Source organism: Echiichthys vipera (genome assembly GCF_963691815.1).
Source record: "Echiichthys vipera genome assembly, chromosome: X".
Taxonomy (NCBI): Eukaryota; Metazoa; Chordata; class Actinopteri; order Perciformes; family Trachinidae; genus Echiichthys; species Echiichthys vipera.
This window is the reverse complement of record NC_139825.1, coordinates 38,561,634-38,580,565: the sequence shown is the minus strand read 5'-3', so window position 1 is coordinate 38,580,565 and position 18,932 is coordinate 38,561,634. Positions and strand designations below refer to the sequence as shown.

The 18,932-nt window shown below is 41.9% G+C and overlaps 1 protein-coding gene across 1 annotated transcript; it reads right to left on the bottom strand.

The window, feature by feature from the left end:
• Nucleotides 1-145: 145 nt before the first annotated feature.
• LOC310966025 (dysbindin) lies at nt 146-14,979 on the bottom strand. The gene is made up of 4 exons (XM_083939812.1): nt 14,789-14,979; nt 1,174-1,326; nt 939-1,082; nt 146-858 (listed from the first exon to the last, which is right to left on the bottom strand). Exons 1-4 carry the CDS (start codon nt 14,829-14,831, stop codon nt 614-616), a joined length of 585 nt encoding a protein of 194 aa, XP_083795938.1. The 5' UTR covers nt 14,832-14,979; the 3' UTR covers nt 146-613.
• Between the last annotated feature and the right edge of the window lie 3,953 nt (nt 14,980-18,932).

Here is an 18,932-nt window from a genome sequence, read left to right as displayed (position 1 = left end):
TGTCCTACAAGTTCTTGTTGTGGCGTTCTCAAGCTTCTGTGAAAGCCCTTGCTTATATTCGTCAAGGTACCTTGAAATAACCAGGAACTGTTTTAGTTTTAGTAGAAACACATGAATACATTTTCCTCTATTCCTTTATTGTTAAAACAAAGAGATCATCCTAGAGATTCAATTCAAACTGGAGCTAAAAAACAGAGAATTTTATTTGCATCTGCAGGACAAGATAGTAAATTTATTAGTATGAAGCCTATTATTGCCAAATTTACGTCATGTCATCCAATTATAATTTCACTATTGCTCTGGCTTGTGTTAACTGTACAAAAGTCATCATTCATAAACCGGAAGTTCTATGAGGTCAGAAACGGGAACAAATCTTTTCTGTCAAAACATGCCAAAACATGAATGGAAATTAATGTGAAATCTCCATATTTACAGTTCATGGACCCAACCCACAAAACACACACAGAACCCAACGCACTCATAAATCAAAGGAAAGGTCGAAAGTAGGGATAAGAACCAGTGAAGACAGTCCAAGAGAGGCCTCTCTCAATAGCATGCATCCCAAAGTCTACTCCTCAACTCCCAGGTGCATGTGGAGACCTAACGCCGCATCCTATGGAGACGATGATGGAGTCTGACTTTTCAGCTTCTCCATCTCTGGAGGCACGACTCTTCGCTTGACTGTGCCGGTGTGTGTTTCTTCATCGTCTGACCTGACTACAGGGGTGTTGGTGGTCTGGCTGTCAGAGGAGGAGTTTGAAGATGTGGAGGACATGCGGGACTTGGCGTCACGACCCTCGAGGACATGTCGAAAGAGTCCATTACTGATGACTTCCTCGTTGTTGTTGTTTCCTTGGACTGTGAGTCAGATACAAAATATTGTTAGGTAGACAATAGCTCAGTGTGTTTAATCAGTGCTCTGTTTTGAGTGTCCATACCTGGCAGCGGGGAGGTCAGCACCCCCTCTTCTCCCCCAGAGCTGAAGAAGACATCCAAGGCCTCCTGATCAGAGATGTCAATCAGCTCCATCTGGTCCAGCAAGTCCACGTTCACCTCCATGGACGAGATGCTGCCAATTGGAGCTGCAGGAGAGAGGGGAAGCGATGCAATGATATGCATGAATGTGCATTTGTGTATGCATCGGTTTACAAAAATGCAATCAGTTCCACTCACGTCTCTTATAGTCTCGGATACACAAGTGCGCCGAAGACAGGTAGACGTCCACATCATGCTGGAAGACCTCCTCGAAGAAACGCTGTCTCTCTCTCAACTTGAGCTGCTGTGCTGTGTCTATATCTGGGAGCCTCTGGCCTCGTTCAGTCTCGGCTGGCAATCACAACAGGAAGGACAGGAAGTTGAATATGAGATCTGATAAAGCTTCATATCTGATACCTGCAGTTTGGAGGCCAGGCAGTTTGGAGGCCAGGCAGCATGTACCGCTGCATGTCCGTTAAACACCATGCAAGGAGATCTCACACACAATATTTCCTCCACACTGACGGTAGGTGTGCGAGTCACTGAGATTATTACCTGGTGTTGTGTAATGGGACAGATCGTGTGAGATCTGTTTTACAGTCACACAGGGGTCTAATGTTGGTAGCCAGAAGGGGGAGACAGTGAGCTGTATGTAAGGGGCAGAAGGAGGTGGAATCCTCTTTGTATGGACTGATGGAGAGGTAATGAAAAGTCAATCGTATAAACCAAAATTATTCGTTGTTGATCATCCACACTGCACATTTACTAAATGCCCATGCATCCACAGATGGATTTGCAAAAGCAAGCAGTCAGGTCTTTTATTACAGTAAGTTAATCTTGTTTGAGATTCTGTGAGATCCCCCCCCCTCATCAGCATCATTGTAATAAAGCTAAGTGCAAGTCCAATGTGTGCGAGTGGAGGGGTGAACTGCAGCAGTGTGACTGCAAGAGGAATGAGGAGGAGAAGAGAAATGCTGGACTGTAAATGTATCTGAAAAGGAATTAGCACCGGAATTAATACTGATGAGACAAATATCTATAAGCAATTCCTACAATATCAGAATCAGAATCAACTTAAATGAATTAAAGGAATTTGTCTCCGGTGAAGTGTTGTAAAAAACACTCAGTCTAAAAAAGCAACATGTGTTAGGAAACAGCTAGCCTGGTTCTGTAGTGTTCTAAAGGTAACAAAATACACACACACACACACACACACACACACACACACACACACACACACACACACACACACACACACACACACGCACGCGCGCGCACACACACACACACACACACACACACACACACACACACACACACACACACACACACACACACACACACACACACGCACACAGACACATGCACACGCACACACACACAGGAAGTCAGGACAACCTCACCAATGGCCGTGCCTAGATGGTACCCCAAGATCTTGTGAAATAGTTAAGGGTAGGCATTGAACTCAAATGATTAAGGTTAGAATAGGTTGATGACCAAGTTCAAGTTTCTGCAAATCTAGGGTTACCATCAACACACGACCCTCACCAACCTTGACCTCTTAACAGTAAAAGCTGTCATACTGTTCATTCTGTCTCATTTAATTGTCTCGTTAAATCAGTAAACTCGCAGTGCTGTCCAACGTCTATCCGTAGATATGTGGCCAGGTGTTTGTGCAAAATACAGTGTCATTTTTTTTTTTTTTTGGTATTGCTAACAATGACTAACATGAGTAAGCTAGAGCAAACACCACTGTGAAATAAATGGTTTTCCAACTCGTTGTACGAACACAGTCAACTCGGGCGTTACATCATTTCCAGCTCCGGCTGATCAATAGCATGCAGTATTAATCCCGGCAAGAAAGCCTATAATTATACTATAAATTTCAATTCATTTTATAGAAAAATATATGTTGCATCTTTCAACACATACTATGAACAAGCACTGAAATGTTCCAGTCTTTTATTATGAAGTGTATAATAATGTGAAGATGATCTACTGTGTACTGAGAGCACTGGGTGATTCATTCAACTGAATATGTTTAAAATACCAAGAAAGGTAAAAGATTCCAGGGATTATCTGTTGTATCTGCCAATATGAAGAGACTCACAATGAGAAAACCTGTCTCCTTATTAACTACAGCCATGACTTAATAACTGCTGCAGTCAAGGCTAACTATGAACCTAGAAAATGTAGATGTTGCCTTAAGCAGCAACAGGTTGTCATCCTCAGAGTGCTGCATCAGCACAGTCCTGTCATCACATACCACATGTCCGTGGTAACAGAGCGACACGCGCCTGTCACTGCAGCTCAGCTTTTCCCTGTTTGACAGCCTGCCTCCTGGGTGCAGGGACCTCACTGGCTCTGGGATCAGACAGGCAGACAGCTTTGAAAGGGAAAGGGAGAAGAGAACAACTAAAACCCCAGGGCTGGACTGGCTGACAGCACGTACTGTATGCGTGTGTTCATAGACGGAGCCAGGAAAGACTGAAAACAAATCTACAAGCAAACTGACAGGCTGGCCGAAATCATAATCAATTTAATAATTACATTTTGTAGGATCCTGTCAATGGACACATTGTCAGTGATCACAACATCAATAGTATCTGTAGTGCTAAACATTTGACTTGTTTGTCTTGCTTTTGATCAGGAAAATAAATTAAATGATTTGTTAAACCAACATCAAAAGGGTTTCTCTGGCCAGGCAGACAAGATCTAAACCTTCCATGCACCAAACCGCTCTTCTGATCCTCGTTCATCCTCTTTCTTCCTTTTCATCCCTCAGCAACTTTTCATTTATTTCCTTGAATATCAGTGCTTTCTACTGTATGTCCTTAAGAGAGCAGGATATATTGACTTAACATTCAACTTATCATATCTTCTTTAAAGGGCTACCTTCCAGAAGGTTTTAGTTGACTTTAAAAACATAATAATGGTCAAAATTGGTGGAGCAAAGATTGAAGTTTCTGATCGATTGTTATTATTACTATTTGAGTCCATAATATGGGTCAAGCTCAAAAAATACTGCACCCTGCAATTCCCAAAATCAGTATAATCAGGGACTGCTCTCATCTGCTCCACAGCCTTAGTTCACAGCTCAGGCTATCTGTTATGGATTTGTAGTTTCCAAACCTGAGCTGGAAAATCCTGATGAAATCCTCAGAGTTTTGTTGGACCATGGAAAGTTCTTCCAGAAAGACTGCCTTTAACTATTATGATGGATTCCTTGATTGTCTCAAAAGCTTTAAAAAAGTGCCGTAACTTTTCGGACTCACAGAGAACAGTTAAAAAACAACAACAAAGGATCAAAATTGAAGGGACTGTGCAGATCCCTATGTCTGCGTCTAGCCCTAAATTTATGAAAACTATGGCTGTACACTAAGGCCCAGTTTAGACGAAGACGATCTAGAAAGGAAACGCAAAAGTGGCATTACGTTCTCACTTTTTGTTCCGTGTTTAAGTGAGCGTCTTTGGGGGAAATCTGCATGCATAGGGTGATGCAAAAGTGTGTGAAATTTGATGTAGTATGCACGTTGGGTGGCTAGGTGGTGCTGTGAAGCACTGCCACACAACACCACCCAAAACTCGTGCATGTGTAGAAACTTCCTTCTACTTCCCTCCCTAACAGCGGTGAAGCAGGACACCATACAATGTGACAGGGATCTGCAGCTTGGTCTGCAGCCTCCCACCGCCATGTCCATGTTTGTTGTCGCTTACCTGTTCTCTGCACATGGTTGTTACGTAAACACGTACGTGATATGAGCCAGCATGAGCAGGTCAGAGCACACTTTTGTGTTTTTACACCTTTACACAGAAATACAACAGTGGAGCATTGTTAAGGTTTCCACTCTGGAGGGCGGTTTTACTTTTTTGCGTTTTTAAGCAACAAAAACGCTGTCGCCGTCCAAACAAAAGGCACATCTGATCAAATATTTTGTCATTTTCATCTGGGAGCATTGTTGTGTAAATGGGGCCTTAGCAGAGAATAACATTCTTTAGTTTTGGCTCTACAACATTGCAGCAATAACAGCAATAAAAAACTAAGATTATTTGTATTTTCAAGCTTGTAGACTTAAGCCTCAACCGACTCAAGTAAAATCACTTGAGGAAATTTATCAGATTTGGTTTCAAACAGAGATAGAAAGTCCCCTGCAGGAGGTGATGTTAGTGATTACAACTATGCATTAAAGGAGTGCAGCCAGTCACATAAAGAAGAAGAAAATATCCTGAGACAGCAGGTTAATGATTACAGGTTGTAATCAGGTTGTTATAAATTAGCCTACTATCGATAGCACATACACTAGATGCTAATCTGGAGCAACGGGAGGATTCAGCCGTGAGGGTCAGTGTTTTACAGTCTATGGGCATGGTACTGTGTTGAATATCAGTTTAAATCATAGATCATAAATGTTGCCTGCACTCGACTCCCTTGAGACGTGGTGATCTCCGTTAGAGACACTTCTCAATAGACGCAGAATCGTTATCTCCTCCATTTTCGCCATGTTTGTTGTTGTCATGGACTTTTTCAAACTTTATTGGAGTAACTTTTGAATCTGAGCGATGCTCTCTAAAGGATGTTTTGCTCAACGTCCATTCCAACGTAGAGGACACATGAAAGCATGAGGGGCAGTGACAATTAGAACGTTGAATACATCTCTAATTATGCGAGAAATGGGAGCATAAATGATCCTTTATGGCATTTTGTCTTTGCAGCATTTCTGTCTTTGTGTGCATGTCTGAGGTTGTCAGTGTACGATGCGCTCCTCTCCTCGCTTTGTTAAACAATCAGAAACACTATTGTCTGCAGAGTCTCCCAAAGCCAGGTGTCACTCTCAATCAGGAGCTGCCTGTTTAAAGCGTGTGTATATATAAAAAGAGCTCCAGTTTAATGTGACCAGCCAAGGACATCATGTCAAACAAAACACTGGATTTGTGCTGGATTAATAACCATCCTTCCTTTCTTTCCTTTCAAAAGGAGAGCAGACAGGACTTATATAGCATGTCTGTGCTGCAATCAAGAAAATTATGCTTTTCATTACAGGCTACAGGTTTACACAAATTGCTTATCCCTGAGTTTTTTTTCCACTCAGTTAAACACTGATTGATCGCAGCATTGATTGTTTCTACTTAAAGGCCCGGGCCTGTGGAGAGCTAAAGGTTAGCTCACATTGATTTTGCTTCCCTATCCAGTTCTTTTTTCAATAGGTTCACCTTGATTGATACAGCTTCCCTGGCCACGAACGACCCCCGTGACCTCTGATTAGCGCAACCACTCACTCATGGGAAAATCGTCTTTCACAAGAAAAGTCGGCCACAGAGTCCAAAGTCTTCGGTTCCATACCACAAGATGTCTGAAGGGCCTGCTGCCCCAGACATAAACCTGCAGGCCTGTTTTCTTTCTCTTTATGTCTTTCCAGTCTTTCTTTCTTCTTTTTTTTCCTCTTTCTCTTTGCTTTGCTGTCTCACTTTTTTACCCTTTCCTGTGTATTTTTTTTCTCTTTTCGTCCGTCTGTCTCCTTTTCTTTATTTCTTTCCTGTCTGTCGCTCTTTCCTTTTCTTTCTTTTCCATTTCTCTCATCTTTTTTTCTGTCTTTCTATCTATCTTTCACTTTGCCCTTCTATCCCTCTTTTTTGTCTCTCTTTCTTTCATGTTTCTGCCCCTCTCTCTATCCTTCTTTCTGTTTATTTTTGTCCACTGTCCTTTCTTCCCTCCATTCTCTCTGTCTTCCCTTCCGTCTTTCCTCTGACCGTTCAGGGACTAACTGCAGAAAAGGTCATAGATCAGGGTTCAGAACCAGCTGGACGAGCAGAATAACTCGAAAAGACAGACAGACGGACAGAGCAGGCCGGACGTGTGTGTGTATGTGTGTGTGTGTGTGTGTGTGTGTGTGTGTGTGTGTGTGTGTGTGTGTGTGTGTGTGTGTGTCTGTGTGTGTGTGTGTGTGTGTGTGTGTGTGTGTGTATGTGTATGCGCGCCACTCTGCCTCCCCACATAAAGACAAACCCAGATCCTCCGCTCAGGGGGAGAGAGAAAGAAAGAGCCCATTCAGTGGTGAACAAAGGCTTGGATGTGCAGGAACGGGACTGGCCTGCACTCCTTAGACATGATGCCATTTACAGGAAATCAATTTGGATGTAGCAGAGGGTGGAAACACCTAAACTCAGCCTTTGATGTGTTAGTAAAATTACATCCTTAACTGTAATAACCATGCAATGTTAATAAATTCCTTCAATTCTAGAGTTTTTTTCGTTTGTTGCTTTATAAATCTTTCTTAAAAACCTTGAAAGTTACTTACTGCGGAGTGTCTCAGCAGACCCGACACTGCTGACGGCAAATATAATGCATCATCCCCACATGATGATTGTTCAGTGTCTGCTACCTTCAGCTTAACTATACATCTATTTTCTAAACAGGGTGAAGACCGCAAAAAGCTTAGAATCAGGTCACTTTATGTATCTATTTAGTATCATGTGCTTCTTTCCACTGTCACATTTTTTGAGGACGTGACCCCGAAACACCAACTGCACAAACAGTAAAAGCTCCATATTGATCTGAAGGCTGAATGAAGGGGAGGGGAAGGCTCGGTGTCTACCACAGGCTGCCATTAGCCCCTTACTGTGCTCAGTGAAACTGTGAGCTCACTGACAGACTCCCTTGTGACAGGAAAAGAGAAGGTCCGGGCAGAATAGACCAGAGAAAATTGCCTCTCCAGATGATCCAGTTGTTTTTATACTTGTTGGTTGAAGGAGCAGCTCTGGCTAACACCCCTCAGTTAACAGTAGTTAAACAGAAACCCCTGTGGGAACCGTCTCTTCCTCCTCTGCTTTGATTATGGAACAGTTTGCCAGACTCTCAGCTTGAGTCTATTCATCAAAGCCAAAGCCGTTTCTGAGATGTAGCTTCCTTGTACATGAGGTCATCCCTGTTTAAATGGCTGTGGTGGTACTTCCATGTGTTGCCTCCCACCATTAGATTTAAATAGCAGACTGCCAAGCAAAATCATCAAGCTCTGTTGTGTTAGTGGTTTAAGCAGAACAAATGTCACTCTTTTCCTGTTCCCTCGCAGAATGGAGGACAAAAAAAAGACTTATTCATCCATAAATAAATACATCATTAAATCCTAAAATAAATCAAATGAATGAATAAAATAGTAAATAAACAAATGGCATTATTTATTGATTTACTCATGATGAGTCATTTCTGGGCTTCCATAAATCAGCTCTTCTTCTATTTCTTCCCTTTCTCTCTCCAACGCACACAATAGTTGAGGCATGGTCACCTGCTGGCACTAAGCCACCAATGGTGACCAACACTGTGACAGACATGGACCTCTGAGGTAACACTTGTAGAGTGGACTGGCTGCCCTTTCCACACATTTTTGTCAGAGGATAGAGATATTATTTCACTTGGCTGGGTTGTCAACTGTGACAAGACAGAGAGAGAGGATGCAAAAGAAGGGACTGAGGAAAGTTCAGGGAGGACAGGAACACTTGCATAAAGGCTAAAAACGAGGAGGACGATGTGTTTTTAAAAAAAATCTAGAGTATGGTGGGAGAGAGGTTAGCCAAAAAAAATGAGTCAACACAAGGGTGTGTGTTGTAGAGATGGAGAGGATAGAGAGAAGGAATTCTGCAAAGGCGCATTAGCTAAAGAGGACATCTTGTTGTATTTACCAAGAGTTTTTCTGTACCTTCCAGCACAACACTGATCCAAACAGCAGCAGCAGGCTGTTAACAGTCTACAGCTGGTCATTAGTTGCTCAGTCTCTTTGCTCGGGCTGTTACACTAATTTATGGCGTCTCAGTGGTCGTGAAGAATGGGGGAGCGGCTGTTTGGCTACAGGTAGAGGATTTATGCTGCTCTAGCAGCAAGAACAACTATAAATGCAATGTGCTAATTGATCTCTATCACTATTACTTAAAAAATTATGCTTTTTGCTTCAACAGCACATTTCGTTTTCCACTTTTCTATTTCCTCGTGACTTCAGTTCCATCACATTGCTTGCTTGTATCTTGTTCTCAGTCCTCAGAACACACAATGCTTTGAGCTTAAGTGGAACAGACAAGTGGCCGTGCTTGTAGAAAATGGACAATAATATCTTTGGAGTGTCGCTCTGTCTCAGACTTTTACTTTTGGTTCTCAAAAATCCCTATTGTCTCTCCAAATAACTGGGCAAAATTGACTGGGCTCCAGTTGCAAGGACAGTGAATTATTTATGTTAGCTATTGATGTGTGTTTGTGTGTCAGTCTGGTCTGTATGTGTGTGTGTGTGTGTGTGTGTGTGTGTGTGTGTGTGTGTGTGTGTGTGCGTGTGCGTGTGCATGTGCGTGTGTGTGTGTGTGTGTGTGTGTGTGTGCGTGTGCATGTGCGTGTGTGTGTGTGTGTGTGTGTGTTTTCATTTCCATATTAGATTGGGCTGTTTTTGCTGGGACAAAGCAGTGTCCAGCTCCACCAGCCTGGTCCATCAGGACAACAATGGCATCAGTGTTAACCCTCTCCGTCCTTCCCTCCTGCCTGGATTACAACCAGACTGACAATAGGACTGTTTGTAGGTCAGTGTCGTGTCCCACTGCCCTCCATAAGCCCCCAAGTAGACTGTCATGCGTTCTGATCAACACAATAGGCTTCACCAGCTGACAAAGCACTTCTATCTAGAATAACTATCACTAAGAACAGTAGAATAAAAGGTAACATGCAGAAATGATACATGAAAAATATCTGTATATTACATTATATTTTCATGCCAAGTGTCTTGCACTGTGTCCTAATTGACCATAGACCACTAAAAGACTTGGGTTTTAGTGTCCCCAACCACTTCAACATAAATATAATGATTAGAATCCACCTTTTTGTGTGTCTTTCTTTCAATGTACACATATTTTTGTCATTCAAAATTTATATATGTGTCTTTTAAAAATCAATGGAAAGTTAACCGAGTACATCCTCTCTGTAAGAGTTGAGTCTCTCTCTCTCTCTAAAAGACAAAGGGTGAAACTTTACTTTCCCTATTAAATTCTCACATGGAGTCACGTCAACATTCACATGACTCCATGTTCCTCCTGGAACAGCTGCCTCTCTCCATGTTTGTGAGGGAGGTTTAAAGCTGTTTTCACTTCAGCTGGGAGAACTGTAGGAATGTTTGCTTAAACCCAACACAGTGTCTCATCTCTGTTTGATGAGGCTGAGGCAGGATGGCCTGCAGGTGCTGCTGGCCATAAAAGACTAAACACTATTTTTGTTAGCATAGTCAGAAAATGTACATGATTTATAAGATTACAGTATTTAAACATTTTTACAGCTGAACTCTGTTTTGCCTCATATTTGGTGTTTAACTGTAAGCCCGAAGAATAATTCTGGCTTTATATGTTGTTGTTTTTTTTATCTTTCTTTTTTCCTTTATAACATTTGAGGTAACTTAATGATGCAATATAACTGCACTAAAACTGTATTTAATGTCTAAGATTTCATTATTATTTCATCGGATTCAACTTTGATGGACTCCTCACTGTTTTTAAATGGCCCTAAATATGGAGCGCTATTAAGCCTCCTTCCCAACAAGCTAGCAAAACACGATTGGCCCTAATGTATCCCTTAGGTCGTCTAGTTTCACATGATACCAATATTCATCTAGCATTAAAGTAGAGCTTGCTGCAGCCTCTTAAAGACTGTAATGTCAGCCAAGATCACTCACTGGCTGTCCCGCAGGTCTCTTACTGGGCTGTCACCTGATGCAGCATAGTTTTGCAGGCTGCTATTGATGTAACTTGGCTTTTTTTTTTTTTTTTACAATTTTAGGTTTGTGCAGGATGTCATGTGTTACACACGTGATGACTCTCTCTGACCAGTCAGTGGTTTGCAATGTTTTAAGTTTGTCTTTTTGTATCAGCTCAACTTGCACAGAACCTCGACCCAGGTGGTAACTAAAAAATAACTATCAATAACTTTTTCCAACAAAAAATAAAAAAGAATAAGCAAGGTTGAGTAGAGCTGTATCATTAAGTGGAAATGCAGCATTAATACAAAAGTACTGATTATAGCAGCTTTAACTTCCCACCTTTTTGTTTTGTTTTGATTTCTTTTGTTGATTTTGAGGACTAATACGTTTTCTTCTTCCAGCAACATCAGTGCCTCAGTGAACAAACTCCAAATCAGTATCTGACCAAACAGGAGAATTTGCGCTGCACGGTTTACGCATTTGGGAGAGTGTTGACATGATAAATTGCTGCTGTCTTTCTGTTTAGGGCTCTGAACACAGTGTATTCCTGGAGGCGTTCGCTCTGTCTATACTCTGAGGATTCAGCTCAACGGTGAGTAGATGGATTTGTTAGAGAACTAATGAGAGGAGCTGGTCTATGTCCCCAGGGCTGCACAGCTTAGACTGTTGAATTGATGGGAACTTTATTCAGCCATCTACACAAGGCTGTTTAGAATAATCACACACAAAAACACACATATAACTCACTTAAAGTGATAACAGGCCGCAAGACATTGTTTATAATAGAATAATCTGTGTATTTTTTTCCATGTGTGCTTTTCTCACATTGTTAAGCAGTGATCCTGTTAGTATTCCTGTTGTTTACGTAAGAGAAAAGTGTGAACACATATTTGCCTTCAAGAGACTGAATTGATAGTAATCTGCATTTTTATCATGGCTGAGGAAAGAAAACAGCCATCTGACAGTGCTCATATATCCGAACCACATGACGCCATGGCACCACCATGAGAGGAAAGAATGATTTAATAAAAATAGGATTTTTGGTTTAGCCTTGTTTTGTGGCACAACACTTGGAACAGCATCAAAAGGGGGTGTGTGAGATGAGTGTGTGAGATGGGTGTGATGCACGCGCATCAACAGTGAGCGGCCAGTAGCTAGAGCAACACACCAGGTGAAAAAGTAACACCTTCCGAACCACAAAAAAAAACGTATTCATTAAGGTGTAACTCTGGCGCTAATGGACCCTGCGGTCTTTTTCAGCATGAATATACACCAAATAATAATCTATATTGACCGGCAGCCCAAACAAGTCGATTACCGAATGCACTGGAGTTATTGTAGCATTGTAAAACAGTTTTTTTTAAATCAACATTTTAAATCAAGTTCGCCTACTATGTTGTTGGTGCTTCGTTTTATGTGTGGGGACTGTTATCATGCTACTGCAGAGGTTTGATGCTATTTTGAGCAATATTAGTGGTTAAAAAAAGCCATTTTGGATGGTTCAGCACTGCAACCCGCCTTTTTGACAAAATTACGACAGAAATGGGTCTCCTTGGTAGTAATCATACTTGCCGTGGCGAAGTCTTCCATCGGTTAAAAGGTAATGCTCTATTGTTGTTGTGTTTTTAACGTTGTTTTCAGCGTCGGTGCTTCCTGCCACTTATAAGCCACTTCTGCAAAGTTGGGAGCATGCGCAGATGAGAAACCTGACAGTAATCCGGGAATCCTGTGTACATGCATGAATAATTGGGTACTGAAAGAGTTCTCTAGGTCTGTAGACTGGGAAGTGAGAACCCCGATTTTATCCGGGGTATGGTTTTTAAACTGCATGTAGATGCGTGTTACATGTTTTTTTGTGTTAGCCATGTCTGGCTGCTAGCGACTTTCCTAGATTTCTCAAAGGAAAAAAAAACGGTCTGAAAAAGCTCTGTGTCACCTTCAAGGTGCCGAAAAAGACTGTGGGGTCCATTTTTGAGTTATATTTTAACAGTGAAGAGGTTCAAGCTGACTGGTACACAGGAGAGAAAGCGAAAGAAGAATGATCATGAAAGATGATGAAAACAAAACAAAACAGGTAAATGTTGCTATTATCACTATCAAGCAAAGCTAACGTTAGCTATTTCAGCTTAGCTAGCAGCTAGCTAATACCCTGTCCCCACTCTTGGGGATATGGCGGGTGGCAGATGCTTAGTGACCACAGTCAAGCACTCCAAGTAGCCTACTCTGTTTCGGTAACTAGCAACAGACGCCATGCCCGAACATCTTCATCATAAAAAGTACATTGTGAAATGAAAAAAATTAATGAGTGGACGTACTCCTCCACGATAGCAGCTAGTTAGCTAGCCATTCTGCTGTCACCCCCTGTAAGTTCTTTGTCTTCACTTTTGCAGGCAACATACGTTAGCGCTAGGTTTTGTTCTCTTCTTCTGTTTAGTTTATTAGGAGTTGGCATAAAATGCTGCATTACTGTAATTTACTGGAAAGTGTTTTATCTTCTCAAAACGATCCACATGAATCGACTGAGATACATCAATTTTAAGTTTTGTGATGATATAGTGGTAAATTAGAGGCAAAAATACAGATTAACAGATATAAATCAGTCTGCATTTATCTGTGCATTGTGTTTCACGAGTTATGTAACTTGACATTTGTGAAGACTATTGTAACAGCATGTAAAGGAGGTAAATACACCCACATGTATTTCTTCTTTCTTACATGGGTGTGCCCATTTGTAGTATTCCCTCTAGCTCAGACATTACGCTCCAATGTCTAGATATCAGAGCAGCATAGCAGTTATATGTTCTGTATATATCCCTGAGTGTGATCAATTAAAGATGCAGACATGACCTGATATGGATTTTACCCCTCTAATTTGCTCATTAAACAGAATCTACTCCTCAGTTCTATCTGGGTCAAGTCCAGGGGGACTCAGCTCTGAATATCGAAACAATTCCTTCTCCAACCAAGACCCTGCTGTCTGTAACAGGCTCTCAACAGCTCTCAACAGCTGGCCAGTACTTAACTCTGCAGCACACCAGTGTATCACTCTCTGGCACATTCCCACAACACTCAGAACGTGACAGAGTGGACTACAGACGCACGGCGGCCTTGGGCAGAGCAACAGATGGGAGACGTCTTCATTGGAGTTGCAGGCCTGATCCTTTGTATAGCCTCATGAAATCACAAACTGATCTCACTGAGACTAATTCAATTTCATGTCTGTGTGTCCTGACTGGGTTGGTGTGTCTGTGGAACAATCTGCAGTCAGTCGACTCTGATGAGATCCGCAGGCACAATCCCATTAGAAATAAGAGATCTTTGTCTGGAGCCCTGCGATGGCCCTAATCCAAGCCTGCCACAGTGTGTGTGTGTGTGTGTGTGTGTGTGTGTGTGTGTGTGTGTGTGTGTGTGTGTGTGTGTGTGTGTGTGTGTGTGTGTGTGTGTGTGTGTGTGTGTGTGTGTGTGTGTGTGTGTGTGTGTGTGTGTGTGAGTGTGTCTCTGTTCCTGTGCAAAGAGAGTGTGACCTATTCATTTGGTATTAGTGAACATTACTCAGGGTGATGATTCAACATTCCTGTCTGATTTTTGGCTGACGCAGCACTTGGACCATTTACTTCAGGCATCATCAACACAACGGCAGCTATTTGTCACACCGGCTTCTACTGTATATTATATCTCACACATGCACATACACACACACCATACTTATGCCTCATAGTGAGCAGTGAATAGATCTGATGTGCATCATAAAGAAAGAAAACTCCAGGTCCACTTACTTGACATTCATTTGACATCAATTAATATAATATAGACATTAAATTTCATATAAAAAAGGATTTCTGATGCCTTACATGCAGATACATTAAATGTAACAGTAGGAAAGGCTTTCATTGAAGCTTTGATTTCTGTTCTTTTGCCATAAATCTGTGTGTGCTGTAGGCCTACTTCTGACAACAAAATATGGAGAATCATTTTCTCCCCTCTGATGTCCTGCTCTACATCTAAAAATAAAAACTTGTGGCTACATCTCAAAATATCCGCCTGAACTAAAAGATGAGTTTTTATAAAAGGTTTAGAAGTTTCTGAAAATGACTCACAGGGCAGGCGTTGGTTGTGGAGGTTGGCCGATGAGGAGCTCATGTTTCCGGAGAGATAATCACTCAGAGATGATCAGTGAGAGTTCAGCAGAGAGGCTGCCGGTCACCTCCCACCTCCTCTGCTCACTCGGACTGCTCCAAGGTGACTGATGCTGCCGGCTGCCACACTGCTGCTCTCCTTCACTGCTTCCTCTTTTTGCCTCAGTGGACTCCGAGCCACTTGGATGAAAACAAGTTTGTGGCTTTGTGGAGTCGACCGGCTGACCAATGACAGGGAGGAGGGAGGAGCTGAGGGAAACCAAGGACGGGGTTGTGAAGAGGGAAGGAGGGATTTTATGTAACAGGGTGGAAAATACCAAGGAGAGACAGGCACATGCCTTTGTTATTTTTGTCTTCTTACATCCCCTCCCTCCCTCTCTTGTTCCCTGGCTCCTTTTTTGTTGCAGATTTAAATGCTCTGTGTCACCTTCAGGGTCAAGTGATGAACAAATGTACATTAAAAGACCAACTGCAATACCCCTTCGATTACTGTGTGTTATTACAACTTGTAAAATAGCAGTGATGCTCCTGAACAATATAAAGGCTTTTTCAGGTTTTCGCTTACAAAGAACATTTTGTTCAACACTGAATAATAAATTCTGAATGAGTAATTAATATTATTATTGTAAATTTGGATACAATGTACAACTGTTAAAAAATAGATTTTACATCCAAACTGTAAAGTAAAAGCAAAACTTTTTTAGCAACAAGTTTTTACATGAATATACTTATACTACTATTATACTATTATACTTCTATTGCAAACATTTAAAGAAGGATCCCAACCATTAATAATGAATCCATCAGTCAAGTCCGTTTAAGGGTTGGAGTCATTCTTTTAAAGCAAAAATACCAACATCCTCTGCTTTCAGCTTGATTCAGTAAGGAGCTGTATCATTGTAAATCATATATATATGTTGGTTTTGATTTGACAGTTGACTGAACAAAACAAAACAAGACACTTAGATATCCCATTAGGTTCTGGGAAATGTTATGCATTACATTAGCGTCTTTTTCTATAGCTAAATTATGAAGTGAAACCATAGGTGCACAGATACAAAAATAAAAAAATAAATAAACAAACAAACAAACAAAAAAAAAAAATACAATAAAATAAATAACAAATAACATCTAGGGCGTACAGTTGCAAGAAGCTGGTTTTCTATTCAGAGTCGTGTAATGGTGTGAGATGAGCAAAGTCCAAGTCAAAGTGGACCCCTTCCACAAATTCAATTAAAGGAGACCAAGTCTTTTTCAAATCTGCCAGCTTGTCTGCAGGGCAAACCTGATTATCTCCAGGTGAAGGCTCGGGGAAATGTTATCAGCATTTTTTAGTGTCTTTTTTAGAGACATTCATTGAGAAAATAGTCAGCAGACTAATCTAATCTAGGGTACCGCAACATTGTCTATGTGTTCTACACCATCTAGTGGACAACGGATGACATTTCTAGTTCTTACAAGCTGGACAAGGTTTGCACACAGAGACATTACTACATCATTGCCTTTTTACAAAACACTGCATCAGCGTTTGAGAGAAGCTTTGAAAGAGTTTCTTGCTTCAGTAGCAGGAAGGAAAAGATGCTGCTGCGAGTCATTGCACAAATCTGTGCGTGAGAGTCAGCCCAAAGTGAGCCAACTTGTTGATCAGCCATAACTCTGAACAACAAAGGAAAATGTATTTTCTTTCTTTTTTTAAGAATAATTGATTTCTTCATTGAAACCCATGTTACATAGTTCTTTAAAAGGGCAAGACATTAACAAACAACCCCTATATGCTTATGTGCAAAAGGCAAAGAAAGGTTCACAACTGAATCTCAAAAAGTGAAACTTCAAACGCAGGCTGTAAGGTAGCTGTTGGGAAGTGGTGGGAGTGACTGGTGATTTCTATCAATACAAACACACTCTTTGTAAATGTCAGTGGTTTAGTGTGTGTGTGTGTGTGTGTGTGTGTGTGTGTGTGTGTGTGTGTGTGTGTGTGTGTGTGTGTGTGTGTGTGTGTGTGTGTGTGTGTGTGTGTGTGTGTGTGTGTGTGTGTGTGTGTGTGTGTGTGTGTGAGAGAGAGAGAGAGAGACAGAGAGAGAGAGAGAGAGAGAGAGAGAGAGAGTGGGCAGAGGAAGCATGATGTGACTCAAAGTGAGAAGTCCTCTCTACCTCAAACTAGTTTATGCGTGGGCTTTCTCATGACTGGGGGTTCACCTGCTGAGGCCCTGCAAAATCAATAGCTGAGAACTGGGCTGAGGGCTGTTGTGCTGCTGAGCCAGCAATGAAGCAAGAGACAAGTTCTTCCTTGTGCTTTAAACTGAGATCAAAGGGCAGAGGCAAGAAAGAAAGCGAGAAGAAATGAGAAAAAATGTATAGAAAGCATCACACAGCAGGGTGAGGGTGACAGGGTCGTTGGTTTATGTTGTCTGCACAATCATTAAAGGCCTTCTTTTCCTGCAGCGGTTCGGCTTTAGCGCTTAATGTTAACCTTTGAACACTTTGCTCTGAAGAAATTACTGACCGTTTCAAAGCATTCAGACAGTTTAGCGTCTCACTCATTCAGGCTCAAACATTATTAGTCCTCACTGAGCTGAGGGAAAACATCAGTAAGAATTAACAACAAGTGGAGCTATTTCCTTTCAGATATCAAATGTGATAGAAAGATCTCTGTTTCACAATCTCTCTTTTTTTGCATGTGTGTGTCTGTGCTATAGCCTAAAGCCGTGTTTTCCCGCCCTCACTACACCAGGCAAAGCGCCAAAGCCATCAGGCAGTCATACGCCTACCATCAGCTGAGGAGTTGCACAGCAGTCTCATTTCTAATTATACACCCAACAACGGAGAGCTACGGAGTGAAGGAGAGAGTGTGGAATATGGAAAGAGGTAGAGGAGTGTGATTACAAATGGAAGAGAGGCTAAGAGTGCTACTCAGCGGCAAACACGGGGTGGACAAGTTCAGATGTGAGAGATTGCGAGGTAGAAAAAGAAAGAGAGAGAGAGAGACATCAAATCTGTCTGAGAAAGGTTAACAGGACTGACTGACTGACTGAGTAGTGTGGGAGTGTAAAATGTAAGAGCAAGTAGGAGGGAAGGGAAAGAGAGAGAGAGAGAGAGAGAGAGAGAGAGAGAGAGAGAGAGAGAGAGAGAGAGAGAGAGAGAGAGAGAGAGAGAGAGAGAGAGAGAGAGAGAGGAAAAGAGAGGAGAGCGTCTTTCGAGCTTGTCTGGATGCTTCTGATCATTCTGCTCTGTTCTGCTTTTTCACCTGCAGCCCGAAAGGAGAGTAAAGGCCAGACAGGTGTGTGTCTGTGAACATGCATGGACATGCTTTGTGAGGATGGGTTGCACAGAGGGACAGACGGATGGCTGGAGGGACACGTAAGTAAACTCTACAACATGAAGCTCCTCTCCAGGACAGTTAATCCGTATTTATGTACCATGTTCCTGTCTGTAAGTCTGCGAAGAGAGCCAGTTATGTATGTGCATTAGTTTCACTCTGTAGGCATGTTTGAGGAACTCCTTGCGGTCAGTGGGATTCAGCGGCAGAGGTTATATTTGGCTGTGTTTCACTACAGCTCCATAGATAGAAACATCAAGCTGACTAAGTCACTAATGATATGCAAATAATCCAGTCCTCAATTCAGATTATCTTTATCATGATGGCAGCGAACACACTAAACATGGCTGGGTATACATTTCATTTCCATAGATGAGCAAACTGTGGTGAACCACTCACCTCATAAGGTTATGTGGCCTGGATAACATTAAAGTTTGGGCCTGATCTGATCATACCTGTGTGTGTCTGTCACTGTGAGTAAGTAGCCCACACCTCAAAGCTTTTTGAATTAATTTACATCTCCACTGCAGCTGACATATACTTATCTACTGTATGTAGGTGTCATGGTGTAATGTGTTGAGTGCTCATACAGGAATGTCCTGTGAATGTGAGTGTGAGAGCGTTGTCTGGTCCCACACACACACACTAACACACACACACACACACACACACACACACACACACACACACACACACACACACACACACACACACACACACACACACACACACACACACACACACACACACACACACACACACACATACACACACACACACACACACATA

Bases quoted from the DNA above. Each gene is read 5' to 3' on its own strand.
- LOC310966025 (XM_083939812.1), bottom strand. From the start codon at position 14,831: ATGAGCTCCTCATCGGCCAACCTCCACAACCAACGCCTGCCCT. The intron at 1,327-14,788 runs GTGAGTCATTTT...TGTGATTGCCAG, and splicing joins CCACAACCAACGCCTGCCCT to CCGAGACTGAACGAGGCCAG. The intron at 859-938 runs GTATGGACACTC...TCTGACTCACAG, and splicing joins GCTGACCTCCCCGCTGCCAG to TCCAAGGAAACAACAACAAC.